At 45.4% G+C, this 16700-nt stretch overlaps 1 protein-coding gene across 4 annotated transcripts in view; it reads right to left on the bottom strand.

Moving 5' to 3' along the window:
• ZFHX3 (zinc finger homeobox 3) overlaps positions 1-16700 on the bottom strand; it is a 245159-nt gene that overhangs the window by 26898 nt on the left and 201561 nt on the right. For all 4 annotated transcript variants that reach the window (XM_088027462.1, XM_088027463.1, XM_028092199.2 and 1 more), the window contains 2 exons: positions 1994-2127; positions 1636-1836 (listed from right to left, as the gene is read on the bottom strand). In XM_088027462.1, coding sequence (XP_087883588.1) covers positions 1636-1836; positions 1994-2127 — 335 coding nt within the window. The remainder of the gene's footprint in view (positions 1-1635; positions 1837-1993; positions 2128-16700) is intronic.

Below are 16700 nucleotides of genomic sequence, written 5' to 3'. Positions count from 1 at the left end.
CCTTCAAGACTCTGTTGGTAAATGAAGTGCCTAATGACCACCTGACTCAACTACATGAAATGTACACTACTTTTGCTGCTATAAAAAATGATAAACAATGGATATTTGAAATATAATTTATACTCTAGTCCCTAGTGATATATAAATGAAACCTACTGTTTAATGTAAACCGGTCACACAGATCACTATAGCTCAGATTTCCTAGACCAGATTTATATTAAACAGGAAAAATAACCAGCTGAGCAAAAGAAAAATGTCATTAAGTATTGAAAAAGTTTCCCACATCTCCTTCTGTTCCTTCAGGTTCCTATGGTTCCAGGCCATCAGTGGGAAGTGTGATGAGGCCGGAGAAATTCCCCTTGTTATTTCCAAGGTTGGTGAGAATGCCAATACCTATAACATAGAAACCCACCCATCCAAAGGAAAAGGTTTCCACTTTCAATCTTTTCACGATGTTCACCAGTCTATCTGAAAATACCCACGGAAAGTGAATTTATACTTGAAAGATCTCTGAAATGAAACTTATGCTAGATTACCTTCAAGTTTCCCATTGGCTGCTAAAGTTCTCTTGATGCATTATCAATTATAAGTTCCTCATGACTAAACATCACTTAGAACACTATTCATTCATCTTGCATAACCAAATGGAATAGGAAACACCTAGAGGTTATATGCCTGTGACCTGCACATTATAACATGGAATTCTCTAGGAAGAATACCTTTCTGGGAACAGATGAAAAGGCAATCAAATTAACTTCTTATTACTCCACTACTGAAATAAGTTAGAGGTGAGAATAATTCTCTTGGGTAGTTTTTCCTCTAGTGATCGGGAAAGGGCTTGCACAGCTGTCTCACCACAGACAGAAAAAGCAGGATATTAGTATGATCTGTAGTATTTTGAGAAGTTTCCACATTACAATTAGATTTAAATCTTTACACTAAACTTTTGGGCCGTGTCACAGAAGTCACTCAGAGCCAGGCTTTTAAAACCTGTAGGTGTAGCAACATCATGTTCAAAATGCAAAGCCCTTGTCCATGAATCAACACGTGCTACCCTACGGGCCATTTTCCTGTTCTGAGAATCAAAGTAGCCACTTGAGAAATTCCGACATTACAGGGTCACATTCGTAGCGTTGGAAAATACGGGCTCAAATTTCAACTCTGCCACTTACAAGTGGAATCAAGTCAGCTAATTTGTCTGAGTCTCGGTTTCCTCTGCTGTTAATGGAGACATGTCAAAATCTTATCTTTGAAACAAGGCTGTTGTGAGAATAAAAAGAGACTAAGCACAACCTAGAACATGACCTACTTATTAAAGGTTTGGAGAGTCCAAAGAACAGTTTCTTCATGTGAATGGTGAGTTAATCTAGACCTCTGCATCAGACCAGGAGGGGGGATAATAAGGGAAGGTGGGGAACACAAACATACTCAGTGCTTTGGGCCACAGTCACACCATGGTCATGCTGAGCTGAAGGCGGGTGCAGGAGAACAAAGGTCCCAGAACTAGGATCACTTCTGACACTTCCAACTCTACACTGGCTTTCTCATCCAACAGCACAGAATCTGGTCCGTGTTCCTCCATCACCTGTGACCTCTGGGGAAAGCGACGCCACGGGTCTTAACTGGCTGCCTTACCGTCATTATGAGTTTCTCCACGCAGTCAGGCGCCACGCTGTGGAGGTGGGTGAGGTGCAGCTGGAGGTGGATCTTGTTGTTGAGCATGTCCTGGCACAGGGGACAGCGCAGCATGGGCTGCACGGAGTGCTGCGTCATGGCATGCACCCGGAGCCGGTTGACGTCGGCATTGCTGTACTTGCAGTAGGGACACTGGTACATCTGTGGGGAACACACCCACCCCTCTGGCTGAATCTCCAGTTCCCACCAGTGCCTGTGTCTGCCCCAAGCCCACCCACCCAAGACTGTGCTCCCCGCTGGTGTCTAAAACACTCCCCCCACCTCCCGCCCGGACCAGCAGAGCCCCTTCTGGTCTCACCTGCTCTGGTTTGGTCTCCTCTGATGTTTTAGGTCGCTTTGAAGAGAGAGGAGATTCCGAGCTACCTGTGAAGGAGATGCGTTTGGAGGTTGCAGGAGAATCTGTCAGCTCCTTCTCTGCTTGGCTGGACGACGCTGGAAGAAAAAGCAGAAGATGCGATATAGCAGCCAGACCAGGCCAGCTCCCAGAGGGTTTGTGTTGGGTGAAAATCAACATTCATTTATAGCACAGGATTTTCTTGAAACACCAAAATTCAAGTAGGATGAGCATCCGGACTGACTTATCAAGCACGCTGGAAAAGAAGCAAGTGTTCCTTTTTCCCCCATGAATTTCTGTCACTACTTCAACAACTGAACGCTAAGAAAAAAAGATAAAGAAATGGACTAAAATGCTTGGGGCTGGATTAAGCTAAACTCAGTGTATGGACTTCTCCCAATCAAGAGACACTCTGCTGGCCTATGGGGGGCAGTAGGGCTGAGAACGGGTGGGAGAGTCTCACCTGTTGCTTTGCCAACCACCAGTCAACTCAAGAACCAGACACACTCTGCTTCCACAGATGTAATCAACCATGTGCTCCCAACTTCACTGTCCCAACTTGACCGCTTGGAATCACAGCACAGCACGTTACAGGGGGCATAATAAATGTGACCTGAGAAAGGTTCACATGGATCTGCACACAAATACTTGAGGGTAAAAATCAAGTTTGGGTTTAGCAACCTGCTTTTGGGGAAAAAGTAATTGAAGAGTGGAATAGGTAGGGCATGAATCCAACTTAAAATCTAGCCAATGCTCCAAGCTCAAGCGTTTATTCAGAGTGGGCGGTAAGGGGGAAAGTCCTCTATCTGCTTGCCCAAACCACACCCTATTCCACCAAAAAACAAAATACAAAACAAAAAACCCAACAAAAACCACTAATTAATGAGGAGAGTCACATGAGACTTACTTAAGTAGCATACAGTGTGGGTAGACGGAGTTCTCTGAAGCATGGTAAAGGATCTGGAAGATTTTGACGAGAAAACCGCTGGGTTAAGGGTTTAACCAGGATACGGCGGCAAGGGTGGGGGGCTCTCCATTGTGAACACAAATCCCAACATGGTTGGATTTGGTCATTCCAAAACCTGGTCTGTATTCACGGGTTGGTTCTCTCACTTGTTTTGGACACATAACTTCCTTTTTCATAATTTGCTAAAAATGATTAGTAAAATCCTGAAAATGGTAGTGAGAAATATATACCCATTCCCCTCATTGAAAAATAATTTGACTCGGCATTGAGGTCACTGGTTTAGAAAGCCTAATTTTTGCTCTTTCATAAAACTGCTGCCTGTCTCATCTGGTCTGGTTACCTAGCTTGTGTTTCCACTTTAGGCTCCACTTTGAAATCTGTTCTGACTTGGATACCAAGATGCTGTCATTATAGATGTGTGCTTTAATAAATAATTTTAGAAAATCAATTTTATTCATTAAAATCATAAGGCCACAAATAATTTTGAAAAAAAATTGCTAAATGCAGGAAATATTCCAGGAAGTTGATGCTCTTCCCAGAATGCACATCTTGTGACCTTTAAACCCCAGTATCTTGGTAACCTGGTCTACATAAGTTTGTAGGGCATCTATTATTTAAAAAGTACAAGGACAAGCATTTTACACACAGACCCCTCCTCCTCTCAACACACACATTCATAACAGTACTTTAATCTGTCTCGAATCGACTTCAAACCCATTTTGCTCTTAATGGGAGTTATTCATTTTCACTTGAAAGGTAATACATGACGGCTGGATATTTAATGTGATGGACTGGCTGCCGATTAACTAGGTGCTGTAACATTCTAGACCAGTTCCCCCACGGCCCACTTCCCATCTCCCAGCCCCTCAAGGAACCCCGTGTCACAGGGTTCCGACCTCATAGTGTGATGGGCTCCTATCTGAAAACTCCCACAACAGGAGTCCTTAACTGATGGTTCAGGGACTTAAGTGCCCCCCCACTCCCAGAAGGTTCCTTATTCTCCATCATTTTTCATTTTTGCTTACTGGTTATCCTCTCCATATTAACAGTTCAAATGCATTCTACAGAGGGGGTGAGTGGAGGTATGAGGTGATATTTCAGATGCTTATTTGGTTCCCCTTCCCCATTTCCACCTCCAACCTGTAGGCACTGGATAGTCTCTGTGCTGAGTTAGGAAAGAGCCACTATCTGTTCCTCCTCCCACTGGAGGCAAACCAAGAGAGAGATGCCATTCCAAACACCCAAACACCCCGTCTTTTTGTTAGTCTGCCTGATCTGAAAACAACACTCTCTCTTACAGGACCATGCACTCTCTGGTAAATGCTCTCCGTCTGCCACTAACCCCCTTTAGAAAGGGTGTCCGCTGTGCCGCTGCAGGGCCGCATGAGTGGATGAGCGCAGAGGCTACGACCACCCAACTCATCTCACTCGCTGGGAAGCAAAAGGCAAACACAGGGTAGCCCAGTGAGGCGTTAGCTTCCTCGTCCGACAAGAGTCCACCTTCTCCCTTCAATGCGGAACGCATGGTGAATTGTGACGAGGTTGCAGAGGTGAGAATTCTGGTTTCAAGAAGCCACTATTCTTTCCCCCTGCATGGAGCAGGGAACTTTTATCACTTTTTTTTTTTTCAAACTTTCAAACTGCTCTGGAATTCTAAAGCTTCCTTTGTGAGCTCAAGCTAAGGAGTCCTATGAAGTGTTTTAAAAAATAAAATCAGCATGCTCTCCCTTGTTCCTCTTTCTCCGCAGTAACACACCAATATGAAATACTGCACCTGCTGGTGTTAAAAACTTCTGGGGCTCATCTCCCTTCTATCCTGGACAGCCTGCATGTTTATCTGATCTGATCTGTTTAGAAGTGGACATTAGCCACCTGCAGCTCACTAGCTCGTTCCCTGAAGATAAAGCTGTGCCATTCTTGTAACAGATCCTATTAACACCCGGTTACAATCCCATTGTGTTTCCCTGGGTGATGTAGGGATTGCTCTTGAGTTAGGTTAACTAGGCCGACAGCCCCTCCAAGCTTGACCCCAGACATTAAAATGTCAGTCTCTATCAAGACATGACACCGAGGTCTCTATACAATTTCTGTAGATGTGCAAACAGTTGGGCAAGTTCTCCATCAGCATGCTGGATGACGGTTGACTACAGGCCACAGACAGTCTGAAGTTTCCTCAAGCTGCTTCTCTCTGAACTACTTCAAAAGGGCCAGAGTCTCAAAATCAATTTCTATTTCAGTTCTGTCACCAGCATACATTGTAGGCCTAAGTAAATGAGGTTGTACGAATACCAAGAGAGAAAGTACTGTGGTTTTCTGCTTTGAAGACTTTTCTAAACTTTAACTTAAATTCTAGGAGAGATGTCACAGTCTAGGAAACATTATTTAACAAATCAATTACTGGTCACTTTAAGGCCACTATGACATCACAGTAGTTAATTGGAAATACACGCACTTCAGAGACAAGCCTTAGTTTAAACAGTGCCTGGAACCTTTGGTTTATACAGGCAACAAAAAGCCAAACAACTTGAAGGGTTACTACCTGTAGTGGGTTTTATAGTAATGACAAAATGAATTGGAAACAATCTCGGTCTCTTAAAACAGGGCATGGTCAAGTAAACAATGGCATAGCTACTCTACTGGGTATTAGAAGACATTATGAATGACAGCTGTGAACCAATGTAGAAAGTTCTTGAGAATGCTGATCAGAAGAAAAATAAGACAATATATATTACACCACAATACAGCTATGGAAAAAAAATAGGTACTAGAAAAGACGACTAGAAGAAAATGGCTGTTGTGTTTAGGTAATGGAATCACGGACCATTCTCCCATTTTCTAAGATTGCCAGGTAGTTATATTATTTTTAATATTATAATTAAATAGCTCAGCATTTAAATTCAACTGTCCATGGAAACATTGATATTTGGATCCATACTGTGCAAAACATCGGGTGGTATTTTTTTTTTTTTACTTTGCTGGTTAAAGCAATTTTCTCATTTTTGGCAGCTATGTCATACAAAAATATGTGTTAAATCTCAATGAATCTTCCACAGGCAACATGCTGGGCTCCTGGCACTTGGAAGAGGATAGAAATGTGGCAAGGACCCACATGAGTGCATGCGCTACAGATTACATACTCTCTAAAGCTAGGCAGATGGAATAGTGACACTGCGGTGATGGGTCCAACCCCTACCACAGCCTGATAGGATGTAAGCTGTGCATTCCTTGCCACACAAACTTTCTCATGAGTGAAAAAGCACTTGCTTGTTAGGAATTATGGTTGTCCCACCCAACTTGCTGATGAGGCACAGAAAGAACCAGCATGTCCTTCTCATGGGGTATGAAAAATTCCAAGTTGCCTTTCTGGGCCAAAAGCCACCATTTCCCCGCTTAAACTATGATGGGTTGGCCGCCAACTGACACAAAAGCGAGGAGAGTCAGACCTGATTCATGACTCTCTGTCTTATCCTCCATACAGGAGGCCAAACAATTGCATCCCAAAAGGAAACACAGTAATCAACGCATGGCTTCCTTAGGGGAGAAAATCATTCATGCAAAGAGACATCAACTTCCAGATTACCTGTGCTTTTAACATATTTGTTTGGGAAGTATTTAACCTCTAAAAATAATTACTTGAAAAGGTACCCCTCTTGTCATACTTAATTAGAGGAAACGGGAGAAAAGGAGCACCAACCTGAAATCATGCCAGTTTTCCTTAGAATTTTCAAGAAATGGTCTTGGGTTCTACGCACACAGAATAATTAAAATAAGCCAAGTAACGCTTCATATAGGAAATGACTTACTTTAAAGGAGAGGTAAGAATAGTATAAACTTAGGGGGCTTATAGAATGACCAAGTATGGTTGAAAACACAGCCTCTATAAGTTCACCTGTTAGAACCAGCCTTCCAATTCCAGTCCTCATTATTGAATTAAAATCTGAGTCACTGAGATTTTGGCCACAGAAAACTTAAAAGAGGTATTCGCAATGCCATAGACCACCATGGACTTGTTACCTGGTGATGTGCTCCGTACAACTCTGAAGTCAGGCAAGGCATGGAGTTGCTGCCTCATGAAAAAGAAAACTTAAGAAAAAACTGGAAATGAAGAAGTTTTTGCTTCCTCCAACTACAGCCAAGACATCAACAAAAATCCAAAGTATGAGTAATTTCTATATTTCAGGAGCAAAATTCATCTCATCACTCAATACACCAATGGGGCTGTTGGCATGGCGGATATTCTGTGCCAAAGGCCAGCCTCCCTCTGGCCTGCGACCTCCCTTGGGGAGATCCTGGGCAGGCACTGAGCTGTTCATGTTGCTGGGAAGTTTCTTCTGCATTTCTTCTCTTCATGGTGGGGTGGCAATTGGATCCTCCTCTTCCTTATGGGGGCCCCAAGGTGAGCCCACCGAAGGCCTAGGCTGCTGCCCGACATTTACCCCTTGTGCAGAAGCCAAAGGCAGCCACCACCCCCTCGTCTCAACCGTCAAACTCTTAGCTAAAGTACCACTGACAGCCCCTCCATCTAAACTTCCATCTCCCAAACCAGCAACATAATGGAGGAGCCAATTAAATGATTATTAATTCATGCTATTTTCCGTAAGCCAGAGGTTCTCATCGCCTTGTGTTCCGTAAACCAGCTTGCCACCTACCCCAGAAATTTACAGCAATCTTTCCTCTATCTCCACTAACTAGGGGAAAAAAAAATTAACACAACTCTGTATCAGTGTTTGAGTTGGGATAACTACTCCCAGCACACTAGACTCAGAAGCTTCACTAGATCTGAAAATGGTCATTTCAGCTCATATTTACAACGAAATGAAAGGTACAGTGTGCTCTTTCCATAGCTCTTCTCCTTCAGCTTCTCATGAGCCTCGGACTTCCTCTAGACAACAAAAATGCAATGTTATCACAGGCTAATCTGTGCTTTTGGACTTTGTGATCTTTATACTGTCACTGAAAGTGGAGCTGCTCTGGGCATTTGCTTGCAATTCCTTCCCCAGAGGACAGGCTAGGATTTCATACTCCCATCTCCTATGGAACTACTGCACTTGATCAGTGGCCAGAGACCTGGCTAAATTCTCTTCCTCCCCTAATACAGAGAACGGCAGTTCCTCTAAAGGATTTGCTTTGCTGCCAACTTGGTCTTTAAACATGCATGGTCTCATTCTGCCTCCAAGCACTTAAAGATGTTTCAAAGAGGAATCGGAGGCATGCACTGGTTACACACACCCAGGGCGGTGGTCTCCGTGCCGTGGGGCTCCTCTCCCTTCCCTGCCCAGAGATGTGGGATACATCTCAAACTCCAGCCCAGTGGGGTTAAGAACCTTCTATTCAGACACAGTCTCATTCTCTGTAACTGCAAGCTACGCTGCTTGTGTATGTCCCTGGAAAGCATTTTAGAGAAGTACAACCACCTACTCAAGAGGTACAAGAATAGGACTAGATGGGAAGAGTAAGACAAATGGTATCATCAACTTATCAGACGTGTCTTTCTGTTTCTATAAAGGGTTCAGAGAAAATCTGAGTAATAATACTACAGATGGGTGTAACTTGTACTCAGGGAACCGCTAATTATTTTTCTCTTCCAAGTCAGATGTGAACTAGATAGGCCAACAGTTTGGAAATGCAGAAGATCTTAGGTACTGCTGTTGCTATTATTATTGCTGCTGTTGTTATTATTTTAATGATTTTCTTTTTGCTTTTTATCTGGAAAGAATTACAGATTCACAGGAGGTTGCATGGACAGTACACAGAGGCCCCGTGTCCCCCTCCCTCGTGTTTCCCATAGCCAGTGTTCTGGCAAAGATTTCTAGGCCTTCAATCACTCTTCTTTGTGACCCTGTGTCTCTGACCAAACTTCCCTCTCACTTCCAATCCTGCTATCTGAGATGGTATCTGCCAAGACTCAGGCTTTGGGCCTCTTCTAGGCACTTCTGCCTTTCGGGAAAGCTCGGTACCTACTGCACCCAGCAGGGGCTCAGGACCTGCCATTCAGTTAAATGAGAAATAGTTCTCGAAACCTCATGCATGTCACGAGATCACAGCCCCAAGGTTCTCAGACTCAAGTGTGAGTCAGAAATCCCTGGGAGGACTTGTCAAAACACAGATAGCGGGCCACACCCCCCATAATAGGTCTGATTCAGAGGATTTGCATTTCTAGGGAGTTCCTGAGTGATGCTGATGCCTCACGGACCTTACTTTGAGAACTGCCATCAGAGTCGGTGCTTTCTGTAATTGGTGGGGCCCAGAATTAAATGAGGGGGCCCAGCAGGTGTAGGTGGATCTGCCAATCCACTTCCAAATGACTGCTGCTGACAAGACACTCTCATCCTCTCTGCTCACGGAAGAAGGCCAGGCCTGCTCTCAAAGCTAGATGTTTTCCCCCCTCGGGCCAAAGGTTAAAGACTAAATATGGCTGTCCCTCAGGGAACCTGCCTGCTCTAAAACAAATGTAGACACATTTTCAAAGCCAAAAATTCAGAGGAATAACCTCCATATGCTCTGCCGGTAGTATAATCCAAAATAATGACAGACCGCCTTGCGTATGAAGTCTTGTTCTTCCTATGAGTCCTGGAGAACCTCTGTGAAAAGGGCAGACGCTTGTGGGCTCTTCCCACTTCGCAGAAGGAGGAAGCATCTTTCCAGTGCTGGCTTGCCTGGTCTTGGCATCTGCAGGCCTCACCAACCCAAGGTCCCCTTTGCCTCAGCCCTGAGAGGGATGCAGAGGTCCACACTAGCCCCTGCGCGTACAAGTCAGCAGTCTGGGAAAGGAGGGTCACACTGTGCTGTGTGGCCTCTGCTTTCCCAGTAAGCAGCCTCAGGGTGGAATGGCGGGCCCGTGCCGACTGCTGGCTGCTGCCCTTGCTTTGCATCTTTGGGGAGAAAACAGTGCTAAGCCCCACATCAGAGGCATCAATCTGTTACATTAATTCCTTGCTGAAATATGCATAAGGCTGCTTAACTGTACTGATTTGAGCTCCCAAAAGGCCATCGCACAATTCGGTTGGGAGATACCTTGTTCCCTGTGTATCAGGTTTGAGAAGGAACCACCTTTACAAAACAGAGCCACCAGCTACCCCCTTTTAGACCAACAGTGGCTGTCAGGTTATTTAATAACTTCTAGACACTGGGCTGCCACCATGAGCCTGGCTTGAGTGCCGGGGGCTAGGGACCCCAAGGGTCAAGCCCTGACTCCTCACTTTGAGGTGCCCGCTTCCGGCCCCTTGTCAGTTCCCCCAAAGTATCCTGGCCTCCTGCGCTGTGCAGAGATGCCATCTGCAACGGTGGTCATAGCGTCCTTGAGGACGGAGGGCCACGGTCCGGGGTATAGGAGGGGCTGCACGATCAGTCTGCCCCCTGGCTTAATTACAGGATTGTGAAGACCAGGGATTTGGAGAAAACCAGAGTGGCAAGGACCTCAGAGACCCTTGCACTGACAGAAGAAAAAGTCCAGAGGTGTAAGATGTAGGTCAAAACAAGGGGGCAATTGTGGGTCGTTCAGAGACTAGGCCAAAGTTAATTTACAGAGGTTCATCCAGTCCCCATCAAATCAAACATTAATTAGGTTAGTTAGGGTCTCTGAGCCCCAGCACAACACAGATTCCCAGAGACTGGAATAAAACAATACTCTTCCAGTTTCTTCTCCATTCCAAACCTATCTTCCTAAAATACTAAATTTTGAGAATGAAAGTGAACTTGTGAACACGAACACATAAAATCCAGGTCCAGCATACTGACAGACACCAAGAGCTCTGAACTGAACTTCTCAGCCCCCTTTCAAATCAACTACCCCCATGATCTGCTCAGGGTTGTTTTTTGTCTTTTGGTTTGTTTGTTTGTTTTTTTCTAGTTCAGGTTCAGCAGGACGGTGTGAGAATCTGTACTTGGGGAAGAAAGAAATCATCACTCAGGCCCCTTCAAGGGTGGAAAAATGCCAACGATTCTCCACTTTCCCGTGTGGGTTTAAAGGGCCAAGAAGACTGGAAAGGTCTCGTCTTGGTCTTCTGCACAGTACAGACAGAGGAGGGCCCCACGCGCATTTGCATCCCTGCTTTCTCCGTACCCACTGGGTCCCACGTGCAGTTGGCTCAGAGCACTCTGAAGGGCTGGGGAGGTGGCTCTGGCGCAACTTCAGGGACTCCTCCAGAATGGATGTTTCCCACATGCTATTTTCCTACGACTGAGGTCCCTTTATACAAAGGCCTCGGTTCCCCCTTGCTAGGTAACGAAGCACAGCAGTTTGCAGCGCTGACCACACGTTGGTTCCCAACCTGGCTGGGTGACCTCGAGCATTTGACGTGATACAATGAGCTCTCAGTTTCCTCATCTGTCAGCGGGATCGCAGTGTCTACTCACAGGGTTTCTGTGAGGCTGCCGAGAGATCAGGCATACAAAGCCTACCACAGCGTCCGGCACAGGGCAAGAGCTCAAACGCTGCTTGCTATGGTTTCATTTTTAGAAACATCTCTGGGAAATAATACAGGTCCGTGAGAGGCCTGGTTTTTAAAGAAGCAGAGATACCCTACATTTGCCGTTTCTACATATTAACATGGAGCAATCCTACTAACCCACAGGTTTGATGTCTAAAAAGCACAAAGTAGAATGACTTGGACTTGAAAATGTTTATAGTCACGGTATTTCACCAAACCAGTTGTTAATGAAATACTCAAACAGTATCAAGCACTTGCTAAGTGCTGGAGATTAAAGAAATGAATGGATGCCATGTTGGGGAGAGGTGAAGAGGCAGGGCACAGAAGACGTTTAGGGCAGTGGAAACACACAATGGGATATAATGATGGATATATGTCAGTATGCTTTTGTTCAAACCCACAGCATGTACAGCACGAAGAGTGAATCCTAAGATAAACTATGGACTTTGGGTAATTTCTGATGTGTCAACGGTTCATCACCTGTTAAAAAAAAAAAAAAGGTCCATTCTGGTGAGTGTTGATTATGGGGGAAACTATGTATGTATGTGTAAGGGCAGAGAGTATATGGGAAATCTCTGTACCTCCCTGTCAGTTCTATTGTAAACTCAAAACTGCTCTAAAAAGGGAAAGTCTTACTAAGCAAACAAACAAAAACAAGTGAATGACACAAAGTTCAGATCATAAAGAGCTCACAATCCTGTCTGACAACTAGAGAAACGGGATTTTCAAGTCTCCTCTTCCAATCTTCACATAGTAAGAGAAAGCTACCATGTTATGTGTTCTTTAGCTTTATGATGTGGGGAATATATCCCGGATCCACAAGGCCAATTGGGGTTTGAGCACCAATCTTGCACCCAGGTGTTCACCATCTATGTGTCGTACTTCTCTCGTCTGCAAAATAGAAAGAGTGTTGGGCCAGGAAGAATGCGAGAGCCTAATGAAAATGCTCAGCTAACCCCTGAGGAAGGCACTATGGTGTTTTTGTTGTTGTTGTTTTTTAAATCATGATCATGATTCTAATAACAGAGGTGCTTCCCCCATCAGCACAAAAGCTCAAACTGAAACAAAGCAAGATTCACATGGCCCCTTTGCCTGAGTAATATGCAAATCTATAAGGTATTTTCTAGAGTGATGAAAAATGACATGCTCCTTAATCTACATTTCCACTGCCCTTTATCTACACCTTGATGACAACTCTCATCACACTGTACCGCAGTTATGTGATTACATATGGTGTCCCTTCTAGAAAGTGAGTTCCTTACTTTTTTGCGTATGCCGTATCTGCCTTAGATTATCTCCGCTCATTTTGTTACTGCATGCAAAAATATTGCCTCCATTGATGTGGTCCCTTTCCCTCTCTTACAATTTACAATATAAATTCTCAAAGCCAAGACCTCTGAATTACTGGAATTCAGGCGAGTCCAGATATACACCACACCCTATATCTATTTTTGCTTCCCAACATAAAAATAGTTCGAATGGTTTGTTTCCAATTGTGAGGCAGAATTCTGCCTGCAGTCACTTTGAGCAGCCAAGTTATATTGAAAGAGACCTGGAAAAAAAGGAGGGTGGGAGTGGAGGTGGGGGAGGGGAACGGAGGACTCTGGAAAAGCCCACAGTGCTGCACAATTCCCATCCGTGTGTGAAACGTAAAACCAAAAATGGTTTCCGTTGGCAGGAATGCGAACCACAAAGGAGCCATGTGAGCCAGGCTCCCAGCATTCCCTCACACACACCCTACTGCAAAGACAAATTTACTTTTGGGTGAGGTAGAAAAATGGAACCAAACGCCAGAAGGACAGAGACTCAGGCTGAAATGATTTCTGGAGAGGTATGGTGGTAGCACTAAACAGCCTGGTTTTCAGCCAAAAACAGAGCTGGGATGGGGAGCCACTCAAAGGCGCCCACACCAATCTCCGGGAGCTCCTCCCCTGATGTCCTCATCACACGGAGCTCTGACAACACAGGACCAGGTGAGAGAGCATGTGGAGCTCTGATACCGCGCCAAGAAAGGCGGCCTGGGACTGTCCTGCCCTCATGGAAAAAGCTGAAGGGGCCTCTCTGAACTCTCGATGCAGGGTCCTGACCCATGCCATCTCACCTGGTGGGAGACTAGGGGAATCCTGGCAAGTTACCAGCATTCCAACTTTAGAAATTATTATTCCCCAAGATGCTCCCGTACAGCTATCCCTCCCCAAATTCTATTTTTTAAGGAATCCCAGAACTGTTTAGTCCAAACCTGCCATTCTACAGATTTTGAAACTGAGGACCGGAGACCTGAGGTTGTGGAGCTTGTCTGGTCAGCAGAATGAGGCCTCGAGCCGGGGGCTTTGGACTCCTAAGCAGGCCAATGCTTCTCGAGACCCAGAATGCTCCCTCTCCGCATACAGTCTTTTGTCTTAATGGACTCAATTTGGAGGAAAAAAAAAGGGGGGGGGGTATTTTTTCATCCCCTTTCCATTCTCTGTCACAGATCACACTTCAGGCACTAGTCCCCATACAATGAAATCCCTATTTACACAAAGCTGTAAACAACAGGGAGACTAGGGGGAGGGCTGGTAATAGATTTCCACCAGGATGTGCCTGACCTGCTTTTTTTCAACCTCAGTAATTAGAAAGGCTATGGGTCTGTAGGAATTATTCATATGCAGCAAGAGCCGTACACTATACATTTATGTTAAACATGTCAAACCCGATTGAAATCATGCCTGCCAGCACCATACCCCCTAAACACACTTTTCCCCTCACAGTCGCCCAGACCTTGCCGGCCCATTAATACCGCCTTTTAATAGCAATCTTCCATAGATTCAAATCAGGGACACTCCACTGCACTAATTGCTCTGTGTTAGGTGAGCATCATGAATTTAAGAAAAAAAAATTAAAATAAAATCCCTTCAGGCCATTCTCCTAGAAAAACAACACTCAAACTACAATTCTAACTCAAAATTTTCCAAAAATACAGACAGAGACGTCAATTAAGGATTTTGGAAGCATTATCATGTTGGTATTTTCAGTTGGGCTATGGGCCCATCTTTGTGTTTTCAAGCACCAACACCCCCTGGTCATCTTGTCTCAAATTAGCTTAACTAGACCCAGTTTAGTGCTCTGTGGCTGGAAACCATGGCGGCTACAGGATTTAAATAACCATCTTGCTATGATTCTTTGCCAAGAGTTCAATTTTTTCCCCTAATTATTGGTGATAAAGCATCACATTAATTGTATATCACTTAATTTATAGCAATTAACAGTTGATTGGATAATCACTGCATTAATTATTGTTCAGTTGCCGACACTGGGGCCTCTTCAATCTAGAACACACACTTTTAAATCCACACAGCTAAAAGAGAACGAGGGATCGTTTTCATGTTTCAAAAGAGAAAACCACAAAGTTGGACGGTGGAAATTGCTGTGCATTAGGAAAGAGACTGAGCTTCAAAGAACCCTCCTGCACCCTCCGTTGGCCCACAAGAGTGCATCACACTCACCCCGAAGAGGTAGGATGGCTGAAGGGTTTATCAAGGGCCACCACGTGCCATCATGGAGCCCTCAAGAGCCCTCATCATGGAACCCAGGGTGTGGTGGCAGGTGTCATCCATCCATGTTTTACAGATGAGATGCCCGAGGCTTTGGGAGGCCAAGGCCATCTGCTGAGTGGTCTGCTTCACCGACCTGCTTTCAGACTGAGCAAAACGTGGACCTACTATGAGGTAAACTCACGGTGGACCATCTCACTGGCTGTCATGCTCCTGTCACTGCTATACCACTTTGGGAGAATGCTACTCGCCACACTTAGAACAGAGGTGAAAGAAAGATCTAATGACTCTGCTGAAAAATCGCATTCCTGGAGAAGCGGGACACTACCGGTACAAGCTCAGGCTCCGTCCTAAGCAGCAGGGCTGCTCAACAAACCTGAACCTCGCTGCATGCCTTTTTGGCAACCTGCACGAGCTCAGCCATCCCGGGCTCAGTTTGCTTCTCTGCACAATGGCAGGGGGCCTGGGGGGGGCGGGGGGGGGTCACTTACAGCACCTGCCTCACAGAGTGAGGGGTAGGAACCCAATGAAATAACGTGGGTAAAGCAGAGATTCCCAACTCTCTTTCATATCGCGGCACACACAGAAAACAGTGGCAAGTGAGTACAGGCAGATGAAACTGCAACGGACCCCGGCTTCAGCAGCCCCCCTTCCCCGGCCACCCACCCCGCCCCCGCCTCCTGGGCCAACTCAAGGGCTGTACAGATCAGTCCCTGTGCACCTGTGAGCCGTTCCTGGCACGCCTGCTGGGAAGCACAGGTGTGGCGCACTAGAATGGTGCCTGGCACCCAGTTAGAGCAGCTGGGAGGCACCCTTTCAGGGGTAGTGTTGCTCCTTCTGAATATCTAGAGCTGCGCTGTCCAGATTTAAAGAGCTACATTTCAATTCATTACAATGAAATACAATTGAAAATTCGGTTCCTCAGTAGTACCAGCCACGCTTGAAGGGCTTAAGAGCCACTACGGCTAGTAGTCCCTACTATACTGCACAGGGCGGAACATCTTCATCAGCCCAGGAAGCTCCGTGGGATGGCACTGATCTACAGCAACGCTGTTCTGAGGACTACAGCTCTTCCTGAAAGCCCGGGGGAGTGCTCCGTTCCCAGAGTGACAGTCCCTACTGTCATCTCATGGAACATGGGATCAGTGGAACCCTGCCCAGTGCCCTGCACGTGGGAGCGACCCAGCCCCGGACCGTGGCGTGGATGCTGCTGGGATTCAAAGCACCATCTTGCCTGCCCCACTGCCACTTGAGGTCAAACATCTGACACCTCCATAAAGGAAGCCCAAAGACGGTGGCCAATGGACACCGAAATGGACACCAGGAGTTCTCTTCCAACATAAAAATAAATGACTAAAAATTTTTAGTAAAGATTATCCATTCCTGCACAAACCCCAAACTACATAATCAATAGCCGAGAAAATGCCAATTATCCAGGCTCATTTGAAATATTATTAATCCGCACCGTAAGCGGCCACTAATCAACGGTACAAATTGTGAAATCACTATTTATTTATTTGCTGGGAGGAAGCGCTCCCCATCACATTTAATCAGAAAGGAACAGCTCAATTTAGGGCATAAATGGAACAAACGCAGATTTTTTTTTTTTTATATAAAATAGTAAGGATCCCAAAGAAAGCCGCGAAGAGGTTGCTGCCACCTGTTATCGATTCCAAGATCAAATCGGCTCAAGTGCCTTAATAAAGCCTGTCATTACACACTCAGACAACATAGACGAAATT

This window comes from Eumetopias jubatus, unplaced genomic scaffold, assembly GCF_037043125.1.
Source record: "Eumetopias jubatus isolate StellerSeaLion01/CBP00866 unplaced genomic scaffold, mEumJub1_p1.0 scaffold_10, whole genome shotgun sequence".
Classification (NCBI taxonomy): Eukaryota; Metazoa; Chordata; class Mammalia; order Carnivora; family Otariidae; genus Eumetopias; species Eumetopias jubatus.
This window is presented reverse-complemented; position numbering and strand designations above follow the sequence as displayed.